The 16295-nt window shown below is 42.7% G+C and overlaps 1 protein-coding gene across 1 annotated transcript; it reads left to right on the top strand.

The window, feature by feature from the left end:
* Positions 1-1346: 1346 nt before the first annotated feature.
* Positions 1347-2186, top strand: LOC115328862 (elongation of very long chain fatty acids protein AAEL008004-like). The gene has a single exon (XM_029990302.2). It carries the CDS (start codon positions 1347-1349, stop codon positions 2184-2186), a length of 840 nt encoding a protein of 279 aa, XP_029846162.2.
* The last annotated feature ends 14109 nt before the right edge of the window (positions 2187-16295 follow it).

Here is a 16295-nt window from a genome sequence, read left to right as displayed (position 1 = left end):
GGGCTGGAGCTTCAGATATTTTTAGAGTTGGGCTTCTATCATATGTAATTGACATGAGCCGTTACCCGAATGTTTGACGATGCTGACTGTCAAGAACCCGTGCACTCGACTAGGTGTTATGAAAACCGCTTACGTCAAGGTGTCACGTGACTCTCGGTGTGAAATCGTGATGTCATGTTACGTCACGCTATCAACAAGGCTAATGCATGTAGTGACTTCCTCAAATTAAATCGAGTTGACGCAGTGAGTCACGTGACGCCACGAGGTCACGTGACATTACTTGACAATATATATTGACACCATGACGTCACATGACAACGTGACACATGGTTAATCATAGTGCCAATACAAAAGCCCCACGAAAACCCACAATTTACCATACGTTGCAATTCTGTATAGGACAATTTGATCAATAGAAATACAGCCGCCAATTTTTTATTCCCATATGTTAATTTTGTGATACTAGCAAAAAATAAAATAATAAATTACCTTGAACTGTTTTAAACCGGTTACCGTTATATTTTTTTTCGGTTCGGTTCCGGTTCAGTTTCAAGATGGCGGCGACGATTTCGGTTCGGTTCAGTTCCGGTTCGGCTAAAAATAACGGTTCTGTTCCGGTTTTTGGTTTGGTTCGGTTCCGGTTCGACACCCTGCTTAGCACATATGCGCCCTCTATGCGGCCGTACTCGACCTTACAAAGGCCGTCATCGAAACCACCACAAATGAGAAAGACGACTGCTTTTCATAAGGGAGTAAAACATGAATCAGATTACACAAACTTACCCCCAAGCGCCCGAAAAAAAGTCTGAGCCGCCATACCGTTCTTTGATTTTTGACAAGAATCACCGCTAAATCGTTTTTCGTAGAAAGTTGGAATTGTTTGTAGAGCCCACCAAACAGAACACGTTCATTCTTGTGAAAGGCAGCCTCTTAAGGAGTCTAATTACACCAGGAACAAAATTATCGAAAATAGAGCTGAGTACTCGTTAGGTGTAACAAATATCCGCCTTTTATTTCTTCCCACTTCAACCCGATCCAACGTCTGACGGAGAATGTAGCTTTTGCTAAGTGGCGTTTATCTTTTCCGTGCTCTTCTACAGGAGAAGGAAGCATTAGTGAGCGACAATTTTGCCTCGTTCCCCTCCCCCGCGGCTTTCTTTGATTCAGAGGTCGTCATTCAGATTCTAGCAGGCCTAAGGCTGGCTGCAACGAGTCTGTTCCTTGCGCTAGTCCGAGGGCTGTTTTTGCAGGAGCCGAACTACATTCTAGTTCTTGAATTGGAACGACGTCTGTGGGAGGAGATTGAACTCCTTCTATAGGAACGACTTTTTCTTCTACTTCTCGAAATGACGTCGGTAACATGGCAGTTGATTGCTGGTATGCATGAAAAATATCAGTACGCCATGTCCGCGAGGGACCCTAGAATAGCAGGATGGGGCCTCTCGGCGGACTTAAGCTTCGTCTTGCCAGTGTCCCTGGGCTACCTCTACGTCGTCAAGGTCGCAGGTCCACGATGGATGAGGAATCGCCCGCCGTACGACCTCAAGACCGTCATCACGCTCTACAACTTGTGCCAGGTGATTGCGAATGTGTTCTTCTGCGTGCAGTTCTTCCGTCATTCCTACCTCGGAGGTGGCTTCAGTGTGCTTTGTCAAGGTATGAGTTACTCCAGAGACCAAAACTCCATGACCCTCCTTCGCCTGTGCTGGTGGTACTTCTTTGTCAGGATTGCGGACTTCATGGACACTGTCTTTTCCGTCGCTACTAAGAGATTTTCTCAAGTCACACTTTTGCACGTCTCTCACCATTTTCTCGTTGTTTTGAACGGCTGGGTGTGGTTTAACTTCGCGTGTGGGGGTCAGGCAATGATGGCTCTCTGCGCAAACGGTATCATCCACATAATAATGTACACTTACTACTTTCTTTGTTCCTTTGGACCCGGTGTTCGGCCGTACCTGTGGTGGAAGAAATACCTGACCGGTCTGCAGATTTTCCACATCGCCTTTGTCGGTGTGCACATGACCATCCCCCTGTTCTACGACTGCGGATTCCCGACCGGAGCTATTTTATTTTCGACCCCTCAGTGGATACTGGCACTAGGAATGTTCACCAAGTTTTATGTCCAAGCGTATACCTTGAAACGACGCCCCGAACCGCGCGGTTCCGTAGCGAGAAAAGGCGATTAAATTATGGTCGGTTCGAAACGACACACGTTTTTGGTGGTCAGTCATTCTTCCGCGTAACCATCACGCATGGCATTGAAAAATATTTTTAAAATTCGATACACAATGAGATACTTACATCAGTGTACTAATAAAGCGCGATAATAGACACTTTCCCATCGAGCAACATTGGTGGTCACCATTGCTTGCTTACGAGGCGCCTGATTGGATCCGAGTCATCGCCGAACGCTGACGTCACCGCTCGTGTCCAATACATACTCAGAGTGTGTGAGCAAGCAATGGCGGACAGGCGTCGGCGCGGACTTTTGAAAAGGGGTGTAATGTCCGCGTTATTAACTGAAACACACCCATTAAATCTGATAATTTACTCCTTATTTCCAACATCCCCACAAGCGAATTCAGCTATATGTTACGCCGCCGCTTGCGGCATGCATATCCCGGGAACTGCCGTCGACTCTGCGTGTCGGCGCGAGGGGAGCACGGGAAGGGACGGGCTGTCTCCTGTACTGCGGTTTGCCTCCTGTGGACTACAGTTGTGGCGGCGCCACGCATGCGTGCAACGCTTAAGTGAGGTCGGTCATGGCCTAGTCAGTAGCAGCCTGTCTGGGTCGCAACCGAAAAGTCGTGGGTTCGAATCCCACCTATATTTTTTTTCAATTTTTTAAGGCAAATTAATTACTTTATAAAGTGAAATCATTTGTGACATGCGTCAACACTTAGTTCGCATTACGTGTCATGTTTTTAATCACTTTCATTCCAAACTTGACGTCACGTTTCACGTGAGCGTTGTGGGTTGTTCGAAATTCCCGCGCGAGGTCATGTGACTGTGACGTCATGACCCTATCGATCAATCAGGACTTTCGCGTCACGCCGCCGACGCCGGCTTCTCTGCCACGCCACCGATTTTCTACGACACGAGCCCCTTAAAGGCCGACGACCAGACTCGAGATTCTGCAAGGCAGAAGATCCTCCTCATTATGGGGTAGGAGGAAACAGGCAACGGTGGACAGGAACACCCTCTCTCAACTGATAATCAAAGCATTTTATAAAATAAAAATTTTCCGTAAAGTTACAGAATTTTCAGGTTCCGCCGGCCGCGAGGGTTCCAGGAGACGACTTTGTACTGGCAACAATGAAAAATTCATACTTTTCGCTACCCGCGTACGTCACCTGCGGGCAGGCGGACGAGTGACTCGGGCAGCCGAGCGAAGGATCCAGATATTTTTTTCACAGCCTTACAATTAAAAGTTCCTTTGGTACGAGTAGCAATCCGTGATCCACGGTGGGTTGTAGGAACAGTGCCAGAAAAAGCTTCTTTTTAACCCTTGTTTTCGTGGGAGAAAAAATAAAGCATTCCCCCGCAGCAGTGGAGGCCAACAACGTCAAGGTGCTTTTGCGCGAGCAGTGCGCCGAGAGAACTCGTCCCACGTGAAACATTCTCACTCATGCTCGGAACACTGTATAGCCGCATGCTGCGAGTTGAGTATCCTTCTGCAGCTGGAACAGCTTCAAGAGCGGCAACCGCAGACGACACAAGCCGGATTGACAAGTAGGACATCCGTCCAAAGAGGAGCGCTAATAATATTGAGAAAAATAGTGCACATTCTAGCACTATATTCGACATTTGGCGCAGTCACATTTGTTGCACACAATTGCTTCAGTGATATGTTTTTTTCCCCTTAAACGTTATTTTAGTTTCGGACATCGAATCTAGCTCGAGCTACTCTCAGAGTTCCACTCACGCAGCCGATCTGCTGAAAACAAGAAGTTAAATGTCTAAACAAAGTTCAAGTCTGAGTTTAGACATGACGTCCGGCACATTGCTATTCGTGTCTGGTATTACAGAGGTTTATGAAGCAGGTGTTGCGCTCCATTAATATCCGAGGGATTCATTCCCTGGTTTGTCAAGTTGTTGGCGTGCGGTGTTCTCTCGCAGAAGATCTGGTGAAAACATATTTATTTTATTCTATTGCTGAGAAAGGAGAAATTTTATATAGGGCTGAAAAGCTTTTTAAAACCAAGAAAATATTAATGCCGTTGAGGGCAGGCAAGGAAACTTACAGCTCATGGAAACTCTGCAAAACTAAAACATTATTAGAAAAAAAAATACGCACACACTTAGATTTACTTTTTTTCCTGCGTGCACTCGGGGGGTGAGAGTGAGCGCGTTGCATTCTACGCACACAGTAAAACAAATATATATTAACAAAAATATGGGTACAATATTTCATTGAGTAACTTTTGGTAACTTATTTTCAATTAAAACGTTTATGATGCTTTTCTGAACTTCGAGCACTATTGTGTCTTCAAGAAAATATTCTTTATTCGAAGATGAATAGTGTCTGTGTGTATTTTATGCGCCTTTCATTGCACCTTGTTGTTTGGCTCAGTGGTTGCGTAGTTTTTTTTAGTGTCATTTTAGCACGATCTTGATGAACAGTAACCAGCCATCTGGCCTACACAAATGCGGTTTATTACATTCCATGCATTTCATTGTTTACGAGAATCACACCCTCGATGTTTTAGTTCAGGGGCCAGCGCGCGCATGTTAACGCACGAGCCCTGAAAATGGCGCCGACCAGAAGCGCTTTTATGGAATGGTCTATAGATATTTTTTTGCTAAATTATTCAATGCATGTTACAAGAGTAGTTACACGTGCTGGCGCCTGCAACAGAGACTTTTCTAAAGAAAATTTACGAATGGCACGTTCCTTCAGGTAACACATTTCTAGCATTTCCCGAGGTGCTTGGGTAATTTTCAAATGATGTATTGCGTGACTCTTCGGCCTTTCTTCGCCAGTGTTACTGCCAGCGTCTGATGAAAGGATAACGGATTTGCTAGCGATGTCACCAAACTAGCGAGCCGTGGCTTGAGCGTACCGAGTTGCAAAAACGTTTGTCTCAAAATCCCAGTTGCCTCTCGCCGGAACAGCGATCGGACGTCAGAAAGGACTGTTTCGTCATACATGTGTTTCGCGCTTTAGAGCACTACACGGGCCGGAATTTCTAGGCCCGGCCGGACCCGGCCCGGTAGAGTCACGGGCCGGGCGCGGCCCGAGCCCGACAGAATTTTTAGACACAAGCCCGAGCACGGCTGGAGTCCGTCAATTTTCATTTAAATATGAGCTTGTGCCTGCCCTGGGACCAACAGATTATGAAGATGAGCCCAAAAAAAGTTTGCAGGCTTTAACCTAAAAACCGTCCAAGCATGAAGCGGGCACTCTCCCACTAAGCTGGTGGAATCCATACGTTTCCTTTTATCCACGCGAAGTTTTTTAATTGCAAGTCATCTTTTTTTTGTTATTTTGTTTTTGTTTTTAACGGTGGCGTAGTGACTTTACACTTGGCTTTTGATTTCATTGAACCTAAAAGATCGATGAGCACGCTTTTTGTTGTCAACAATTTAGAATTTCTGGCACACGACTGCCGAGGCACGGCCCGAATTTGTTTTTGTTCAAGCCCAATCCCGGCCCGCGCTTGAACAAAAATCATATAATCATTTGGCACCTTGACATCCCATCACCTTATGAACGACCCAATGTTCTACGCGCAGCGTTACATGTGTATTCTAGAAAATACGGTATTGGGGCGGTCTGAGCCTAAGGAGTAACACACAGAAGCAGAATTAAGTTTTATGACATAAAATCTAAAAAAAAGTGCTATGGCTTCTTTGGCCGGCACGCTACACGTCTTTTGTTTTTACATGTGTCACGAGGCTGAATATTAGGAAAGAAAAGAAGTTAATTCTCGAGTTTTAAATAATTTATCCGCTGGTTATCGCGGAAAACTCGTTTTCTGCTCCGAGCTACAACCGCGAACGTTAAAGGAATGGAGTTCTTTTTTTCTTGTGTCAAACGTGTTTTTTTTTTTTTTGTGTTTCTTTTACAGTAAACAAACACACTTAATGATTTTTTTTTTAGAGGTTGGTGAGTCACATTCACGAACTTTTGGGTCCCTTTAGCGCAGCAAACACCCGTTTCATACACGCGGTGCGTCTTCCTACTCCTACAAAATAGAAATAATGGAAGCAAATGGGCTTTTTCGTTTTTCGACATAATCCATACGAATAAAAGCTGGTTCCCACAGCCCCTTTTCTAACGTTACGTTGCGTTTGGAAAGCTTAAGTAGAAGTCACCGGGAAATTCTTGCTTCATATTAAGCGTGGCCACCAGTTCGAGGACATAGCCCGGTACGCGCCATCTGAGGCACTGAGGTTTCGGCGACATATACGTAACGTAAGACGAGGCTGTGTGTACTTAGTCTGGGAACAAAATAACACGACTGTAAGAAACTGCCGGATCTCCAAGCGAGGAAAACTGAAGAAAGCAATGTGTATGCATTCACCGTTATAAAAAAAAAAGCAGCATTGAAATCGTAGAATCCTTGCAGAAACTTGTGTATGGTTGTTAGATTAGGCAGTCTGGCGGCTGTATTCAAAATTAACGTGTAACCGCGTTTTTTTTTTTTTTTTATGCGAACATGGCTAAAATCGCAAAGCTTGATGGCTTGTGTGAGGAAACTTGCCTACACGAGTTCCTTGTGGACGCTTATAAGGAGGAAAACACCGAGGAGACGGCAGTCTCCGTCACCTGAGCTCACCGGTGTAATGACGTCGTCAACACATCGAAGTGTTTCTATAGACGTTTTCTGTTTCCTCTGCGTTCTCAGTCACGAGGATTTCTTATCTGCTATGCGGGACGAAAAAATAAAACATTTCAACCTGGAATATGCGAGAAAATGTACGTGAGGCAAAAAAAAAAAAAAAAAAAAAAAGGATATGTGACATTACGTATTTTTCGTAAATACCTTCCAGCGGCGGTGAAAAGGGTAAAAAGAGAGAAAAAAAAAATGGCCTCCCCCTCTCTCCCGCATATCATCTGCTCCGCCGAGTGGGCTGTACCTAGCATCCGGCTGGCGTGATAACTCTCTCTCAAATCGCGTCATTTTGGGAATTTCAAGCGCAGATGCGCAGATTTTTGTATGCTAGTTATCGCGTAATACTATGCTAGATGAAAAGACTAACAGGGTCCAATTGTGCTTTTACCTGCGTGCAAATAAAAAAAAAAAGGGAAAACTGTGTCAGATTGGCCGGTCTCTCCGGCGAAAAGTAAATCCGGTTGCTGTACCTTTTTCATTATACAAAAGTTCGGTCTGGTGTAGGCCTTTAGCGACCATGAGTGCAAGTCTAAAATAATAAATAATAACGTGCTCTCCTGCCGCAATACACGCAGTAGTTGAGGGTAGTACTGCCGGCTGACTCAACTGCTATTTAAGTAAAGGAAAAAAGATATGCTAGTTGATCATTTATCCAAATAGAACAACAGACAGCCATAGGCTGATTTCGAAGTAGCCATAACTATTCTAAGAACGCGAACCACTTCACAACGGCAGCCATGAGCGAGAGTTTGATGTTCCGTACAGCCCGCCGGTACAACCCAAAGATGGAGAATGGCAACCTCCCGGATTGTCGTCTGCTAGCGGAGTCGGGCGCGTGCCCTCTCTCTCGTTTTACCCCGCCAAACACGCTGAATTTCCCGGGGATGTATGACACTGCTGTCGAACAAAATGGTGCCGCCCAGAGAGCGCTAAATGGAATCGTCTATAATCGGTTGCTACTCAAGAAGGTAGGGCGAGAGAATGGAAGGCCAAGGAGGAGGAAGCAGACAACGCTAAAGAGGGGAGGATGTTTTCCCCTCTCTTCTCCAACGTTCCGTCAGCTTTCTTCTCCCCGGCCTTTTCCCCCTCGCCCTACTTTCTTGAGTTGGAATGGACTATTGGCGGCGTGTGCGAACTACAGGGGGCGCTTCTCTAGCCATCATCATCATCGTTTGTGACGTCACGGGTAGGACAGACTGGGACAGAACGCGCAGATCTTGGATACCTCGGTTCGTCAGCTCGCTTCGTGCGTTTGGGTAACGCGCGGCAGAGCCTGTGTTTATTTGGTGAAGTGATATTTCTGGTAGGACATTTTACCAAAGTTTGAAACGCGTAGTCGCATGGAGAATAGAAGGGTAGGAGAGGGCATGGCGTCAGCCGCGTAGTCTCCACAAGCCATGCTCCCTTGACGCCTCGCCTCTTATTTTCCTTCTTACTCTCACCACATCACGTGACCGTGGCTAGCCTTCGATCTGATAAAACCTACCGGACGGAGCGCGCGCAAGCCTGCAAGGAATCCTTCTACAATCAACCATCCATCTCGCACGTGACATGTCACGCGCACCAATCGCCAGACAGATCTGCGGTCACGCTGAGCACAAAGTCGTTTAAACTTTTTATGACTAGGCTTCACCAATATTGCAACGTGCCCCCAAGGTACATGAGGTACATGTACATAGGTGCCTCCTCCTAGTACTTCTAGCCTCCTTGCGTAGTCGTGCCAAACAACACTTTTGGCGCTGACGTGTCGATGCGCTCGGATGGTGGCGTGATGTTCTCTACCCCAGTACGAAAAGCTGGATGATGAAAATAGAATGTCCAGCACTTTATCCCACTAAAACGTCTACCACGGCGAACAGAGTGTATTTTTTATTCTGATTCGGACAAAACAAACCTAAGAAAGGAATATCTCATCAACTTGACACAGAAAAATGAAATTCGAGAATTTCTCGCGTATGTGGTGAACAATTTAGTGAAATCGGCTCCGTCTATCCTGTTGGCTGCAATATGTTCTGTAAGTGCTGATCTCGTATTACGTCCGAGTTGATTCCTTTTCAAATATTTTAAACAGGTAAACAAACATTTCTTCAAAATAACTGGCAGAAAGAACTAAATCCTGCTTATTCACCCAATCTACGGAAATGTGCGAGACGCCTTCGTGATCAAAGTATTACATCTAGCAAGTCGGTGACACTTCAGCGTCCCAAAATTACTACCGTTTGTACGTTTAATTTTTGCGGACCTAGATGCGCATAATGCGTGATGCGCTCCTCAGCGAGCGATTTTTAATTTGTAACCAATTCTGAATAAAAATAGGACAGAACACATTAATCAACCGCCTGAATGTGCCGGGTCATGGCTGACAATTTAAGAATTTATGAAAATTTGTTTTTCTTTTGAGCCAAAGTCGCGATGTGAAAAACTTCTGTGCCACGTATCCGATTCAGGAGGAGCTATGCGTCAGTTGCTGATGAGCATTTGCTCGACAACAAATGTCTACCAGACTTGGCTAGAAGCGTCAGTTTCGGCAAGCTCAATGTAACTAAAACAAGTGCGCGGCGCTTTGCAACAGAACTGTGCGTGAGTGGACAGCTAAGGCGACAGCGCGTCATTTACTCTGTTAATGCAATACTTTTTTCTACAGCAGTCTCCACATATACGAAAAAAAAAAAAGAATCAGAGAGGCTGTGAATAGCCCTGACTCACACCGCTGAAGCTGTAATGTGAAGCTCCTGACTTGTTCTTGAACATATTTATTTTTTTATATGTAAAAAGCAACTTTAAGGCGCTGTTATTCATTAGCAGGATTACTCACAAAAACGTTATACGCGTTTTTTTTTTAATAAATAAATCATTTTTAAGTGGCAAAGGTGCTAACATAGAGACTCCGTGCTTTGACATAGCGAGTCGTCTGCTCGCATCCTACCAGCTGCGTCACAGGAGGGCGCCCGCGAGGTTGCGCCACCAAAACATCTTGTCGCCAATAGCAGTTACGTCGTGACTGGCCATTATTAATAATCCGCCGCCAAAAGCTTAATTTAAGCATACGTATTACATTAGTCGGCCTATTTACTTCTTTTTGAGTGGCGTGACATCCCAACGCACATTCATTGTACGTACTTTGTTTTGTTCTAAATGGAGCTTTTTATGTTTTTCGCCGTAGAAAAAGTTATTCGAGCTAGTTACTAGTTATCTCTCGAAGGGTAACTAAAGACCTTTCCGGCCCTTATTACACAAGCGAAGGATGCTGAGACGCTGGGCTGTGAACGCATGCTCGGCTTCGTGGAAGAGCGCGCCCTCAGAAGAAGATTATTGAAAAGTTCTACCTCCATTCTTAAAAGCAAACAAAAAAAAAACACTAAAAAACATATAGCAAATCCTAAAAAAAAATATAATTGCTGCCAGACACATTTTTTTTTTTTTTTTGCAGAAGCAACTATGTTGCTGTCTTAGCAATTAGCTGTAGACATGATGTAAAGATGCACGGCATGTCACGTTTGAATTGTCCCGCAAACTTTAGCGGAACTGAACTTTCGTATAGATCACGTGACAATAAATTGTGTGACATAATTTTTTTTTGTGCTAAATTGAGCTGGGAAACTGAATTGGTGATTACATTTTTGGTACCAAGAATGTCACGAACGACAGAGGATGAGGCGATGAATGAACAGAAACTAAACGTGAAAAGACGGTGAGAGTGCAGGCGAGCTGGTGGTAGCTAATCATGTCGTATTACACCTGAGACTGCGGTGGAAGAAATCGGAAGAACTTTCAGTAGAAGACGTTCTCTGTGTCTGTTCGTTCTACTGAAAGTTCTTCCGATTTCTTCCACCGCAGTCTCAGGTGTAATACGACATGTGAAACTAAACGTTTAATTTGGCGAACTTGTGCCGAAAATAAAAATGCAAAGAGATAGCGTCGAAGGTCGGCGGAGTAGCACGATCGGGCGCAAGAGTGAGACTGATTCGACGAGGTCCCGCGCAGCTCCTTATCCAGTGTTCGTGACTATCTCGAAAATTCGACAAAGAAGCTTCGAGCGTCGCGCGCTCGGTGCAAGAATGAACAGGTATTTGCGAGAACAAGAAACTAGGACGAAATGATGAAAGTTACGCCCCGAGTGAGAATAAACGAGAGTCTTCCAGAATTCTGTGACCGAGTGTTGCTTGTTCTGCCGGCGCTCGGCAGTATAATAATTACGTAAAACATTTGGCAACGGCGCACTTCTTTTCATCTTTAAAAAGAGGTACGAATATGTCCTATTTTCAAACGCCCAACTTAATACGACGAAACCATTTATATAAAAGAAATTTAATCGCATATATAAGAACGCATAAAATGCTTTTCGCATAAGAAAATTATAAATAATTTAATATACATATATTTTTAAATGATGTTGAAATTTGTATTTTTAGCATTTATTCTCAAGTTTATAGTGTTTTTTTCATGTTAACTATACCTTAATTGAAAATAATGTAATTGTTAAATTAGCTTAGATACAAGATTTGGTTTGAGGAGTTTCTTATGCCTTAAATAATTATACATCGAAAGCTAGCTCGATTCAAACCTTGCCTATTATTGTCAAAGGTGCATGACTCAAGAATTCTTATTTTATAACTTAAAGGGCCCCTAAAAAGAACAGTCTAGTTGAGACACGCGTGGCAAAAAAAAAAAAAATTAATTTTACGCAAAAATAAAAATTAGATCAATATTGACGGTGCGACATGCGATTTAATTGGCGGTCACCTCCTTTCCACTTGTTTTCTTTCTCGGCATTTCGAGCGCATGGAGGAGAGGTGGATCAACTTCGCATTCACGACCAAGATGGTCATTCCGGAATGACCCATGACGTCATGGACTTCGTGCGCAGTATTTCAAATAAATCTCTCGCCGTCAATATTCCTCTAAAAATCTTTTTCTCGTAAAATTTATTTCTCGACACGCGTGTTCCCCCCCCCCCCCTCTTAAAAAAAAGCACTTTTTTTTTTTGCTTTTTCGGGTTTCTTTTAAGGTAAAGAAACATACTTCTAGGGAACTTTAACATTTCTATACGAAGTCTTAAGCTGTAAAAAAAGTTATGATTGTTTTGAAAAAAAAAAAAGAATCTAAAAGTGTGAGACTCTAAATGGTGTCACTCGTCAAAAACTGCAAAAATGGCAAGACGTACCTTGTGCCATTTCGAACGTACCATTGCACCAAGTACCAAGCCGTTATATGCCCCAGTGGCATCATTGCCAGCCTGATGGGCCGTATGAGGGGTGCAGGCACGACGCGTGTCAGGATTTTCTTCCTTTGTTTTAGTTCCACTCATCGTGGCTTTCAGTGGAATTGACATTTTTAGGATATAGTTCAAATGTCATTCATTATGTTTGTGTGCCAGTACAAAGAATGTAACAATAGGTGAGTGAAATTATTTTCGTAACTTTCACATATATATGTATATTACGAATGTGATACAACAAAATGAACTCCCTATAAAGTACAGAGCAAAATCATCAACACTTAAATGACAGAACATCCGTGTGTTGTGGTAGAATCATAATTTATCTTCGGAGAAATTTGAAGTAACAAATCTTGGAGGACTGGCAACGACCAGTGTGCAAATGAAGCAAGTGCACATTTATAGTCATAATTTTGAGTCATAATTTAAAAAAAAGAGCAATTGTATTTTTTTTTTCAAATGAAATAAATCATGTCAATATCTTGAACAATACGTAACTGAAATGAAATTTTCCGGCATGCAAGCCACTCCTGTCTAGTTCTGGGAACAGTTAAATGATGTTGCTTCACTAAAATGGTTTATTGCATGTTTCGCTTACGATATCTCGTAGGAGGTGCTTCTGGATAGTGCATATAGTCCTCCAAAACTTCTCAAGTAATTTATGACATTTAATATTACGAAAGTGACCCGGTATGAGCATGTAACATTTTATAGCAGCCTAACGTACAATTATTACACTTCTCGAAGAGGTCATGAATAGGTTCCCGCTGCACGCCGCTCAAGGGATCTCATGACAGATAAGAGAAGTAGGCTTGTCATAAGCATACAATTACATAAACTTGGGGATTATAATTATGAAAGCATAATAAGAGATGCCATAGTACCGTGCTACAACAAGTTGCAACATCCTTATGATATAATTTAGCTACAATATTGGTTATTCTACATGCATCTTGAGTTAGAGCAGTTTGTACGCAGACCTGGAGGTGCTTATGAAATCCAAGCCCTTCGTTCTTTACGGGGACCCTGCCTACCCTCACCAATAGCTGCTGCAGCGCCCCTTTGGGGGCGCAAGCCTCACCGTGGGGCAGGCTATATTCAATTACCAGAACCGAGTTCGCCAATCTGTTGACTGGGTCTTTGATGAAGTGGCCACTGAATTTGCTTTTCCTGACTAAAAATAAAAAAATAAAAAGTTGTTTCTTGAGCAGTTGCCCATCATGTACAAGGTGGGCGTAATCCTGACAAGCTGCCACACCGATTTGTACGGGAGTAAAACTTGGATGATCTTTTCTGTTGCTTCTCCAACACTGGAGGAGTACTTGACTGTAACATATTTTGTACTGTCTTTTTAATACTATAAGGCAATACTTTTTTTCAAGATGATTTATTTAGAAGCTTCTACTGAGAAAGTACTGTATTTTCCAAACTGATTTTTCAGTAACCTGGGATGACCTGACAGACTCCCAAGTTTCACTGCCATATCCTATGGCACTGAAACTTGCACATTTGATTTTTTTTGCTTCTTCTATAACAGAGCAAAAGTATTGTGAAATGTTTTTGACATATTCAATTTTATTATTCAGAAAACGAGTCCTTTTGAACACGATTTATTTCATTATTTTCTACTATTCATATTGTACATAATTTTCAAACTGATTTCCCAGTACACTGAGCTCTAACCTGACAAACTGTCATGCTTCATTGTATATGGCAGTTAAACTTCCATGTTCTTCTGCAGTAATCTTTGAACACTAAACGAGTGTCAGGCAAAATCACATATTCTAAAACATTTGTTTTTGTTACTGCAAGAAAAGTTTTTTGATGATTATTTATTTTGGTGTTGCTAACCATTGACAGGTATACGTTCTTTCAATCTAATAATGAAGTACCTTGGGTTATCATGGGCAGCCTAGGCACGTTACTAGGAAGTGCAGTGCTCCAGAATCGGAAAAGCCTGGTGTTTTTATGCCGTGATATTTGAAGAAAAAGTTTTGAACCAAACACGGAATGCTTTGAGAAATGTATGTCTTGTGCCTCTGCAATATACTTCAGGATTTGTTTACGTTGGTTATATTTAGAGTTTGCGATAGAGTCGCAAATTGCAGGTAAATTGAAGATTGGTCATAAAGATGAAATAAATGTTACCACACCTTGACGAAGTTCAAGGTTAAATACTTTGACGGCCCTTAAAGCAATTGTCACTCTAAATATTGTAAATGCTGCAAGATGCAAGTCCCCACATTAGGAGCAACGCTGCATTTTTGTTGATTTCTCACAACATATATATAGAATGTCCATAGCAGTTCAAACCAACTTGTTGCTGCCAGAAATATCCATGCAAATAATTGCCTTTTGTTATGATGGAAGTACTTGTTGTTCCCTTCATGGTGGCTAGGACTTTCACGAGTTTAACTATCCTTCTGGCTTGTGCATGTGTAAGGGCAATTATTTGTTGTCATACTTATATGCATATGTATGTTACGCTAAATGCTGTTCAATATATGGTTTATCTTATTATCTTGTGTTGAGAATCAAGCTCACATTTTGTTACTCAATGATTGAGTCAACGGGCCTACAAAGCAAGAGCAAACGCTGCAGAGACAGTGTATTTACAATTGCAAGCAAGAAAATATGACTGATTTTTTTTAAGTGTAGTTGCAATTACAATGTTCTTCGGTTTTTGATAGGTTAAAATATTCTTCATAGAAAGACGTACTATCCAGATCCTCAGACAGATTGCTTTGATCAATTGGTGGTTGTCGGAACATAAATGCAACAGTATTCTTCATTAAACCTGTGTTCAAAATATTTTTCCTTCCTAACTCAATCTTTTAATTTCTGTTTTGGGGGGTTTTGCACGTGCTTTGTCTCATAATTGGCTCTTTCATTTAATCGCGGAAACCATATGCATGTTTCATTTATCACTAGAGTGCTTTGAAGAACGTAAATGTTATTCTAAAGCCAGGAGGGCAGCCAATGGGTTCATGCATGAACTAGGGGAAGCTATTAACACCTGCTCGATTCCATCAGTGAGCACCAGTTGTGTCAGAAGTAATACCTCTATGGTTGCCTTTGCGAGACATAATTGATGACCCAGGTCCCAGGTCCTCTCGTAGGTGTACCCAGGTCCTTTCGCAGGCAGTTGAATGCTGCGTAAATAAGCTGACACAGCATTCAACTGTTTTCCACCGTATTTGGATGCGCAATTTTTTCCCCCTATGTTAAACAATGTTCGGGCATCAGCAATGATGGCCAGCGCAGCTTCTGGCAAAGCTGAGGTTCACCAGCGTAATCGAGGAGGCTTTCGTAGTGCACCGTACAGTTAGGGTGACCAGATGTCCTGTTTTGGCTGAGGCAGTTCTGTTTTAGCAGTTCATTTGTGCTAGAACAGCTATTATTTTGTTTCAATGTTGCCTCTTGTCACGTTTCTGAGGAAATTTTCATAATTGCGGATTCAGTACTAAGCAAGTGGAAGAAAATCACAAGTATTAGTGGTCGACGTATGTTAAGAAAATAAATATACTATGAAAATTTTATCTTTCATACAGTGTAAAATATCCAGTGCATCGACTTTCCCACAAAGTACTCTGAAGAGCAAATGTTGCAATCTACAAGGGAAGCTCGGCAAATGGCACAGCTTAAGATATGTTTATGCTTAACAAAACAGTTTGCATTGTGACACTCGGCATGACGTTTCGTGTGCTTACATGATGCTGAGCTTTAAAGGACGCACTTTTTTAGCTCTTCAAGATATTTTCATCCTTGTAGCCTTGCCAAGCTATGCCCAGTGCTTTGCGAGAGAGTAGATGCACGGGATAGTTTCAGAATTTATATGGTGACACAGCCATCACCTTTTTTGGCGGGGGCAGGCTGAGATGCCTATGACTTGGTGAGTGCTGGGGGTCACTTCAGCGCCGTAAGCACCACTGCTCCCATAGAGCACAATTTGGTTACTTCTGCTGAAACATTTTGTTGACAAAGACGTGTTGATTATATAAAAATGGGGAAGGAGGACACTTTCATACTCTACCAAGAAATTTTAAAACTGTTTTTACATTGCACTGAATATTAGTTTTCGAACTTTGAACTTTATTTAGAGAAACAATATGTTACAAGGATACCGAACCAAGTTTTCAAAAGGGAGCTTTTCTTTCTATCCCCTTCCCCCTCCCTACCTCCCCCAATGTCCTGTTTGCTACTCTAGAGTGCCCAGTATTGACAAGAAAAAAAGCCTA

This window comes from Ixodes scapularis, unplaced genomic scaffold, assembly GCF_016920785.2.
Source record: "Ixodes scapularis isolate PalLabHiFi unplaced genomic scaffold, ASM1692078v2 PGA_scaffold3__209_contigs__length_174095766, whole genome shotgun sequence".
In the NCBI taxonomy this organism is placed as follows: Eukaryota; Metazoa; Arthropoda; class Arachnida; order Ixodida; family Ixodidae; genus Ixodes; species Ixodes scapularis.
The sequence above is the reverse complement of the archived record's forward strand: the minus strand, read 5'-3'. Positions and strand labels throughout refer to the sequence as shown.

What these genes read in the sequence shown, in the direction of transcription:
- LOC115328862 (XM_029990302.2), top strand. Translation starts at nt 1,347, where the DNA reads ATGACGTCGGTAACATGGCAGTTGATTGCTGGTATGCATGAAAAATAT.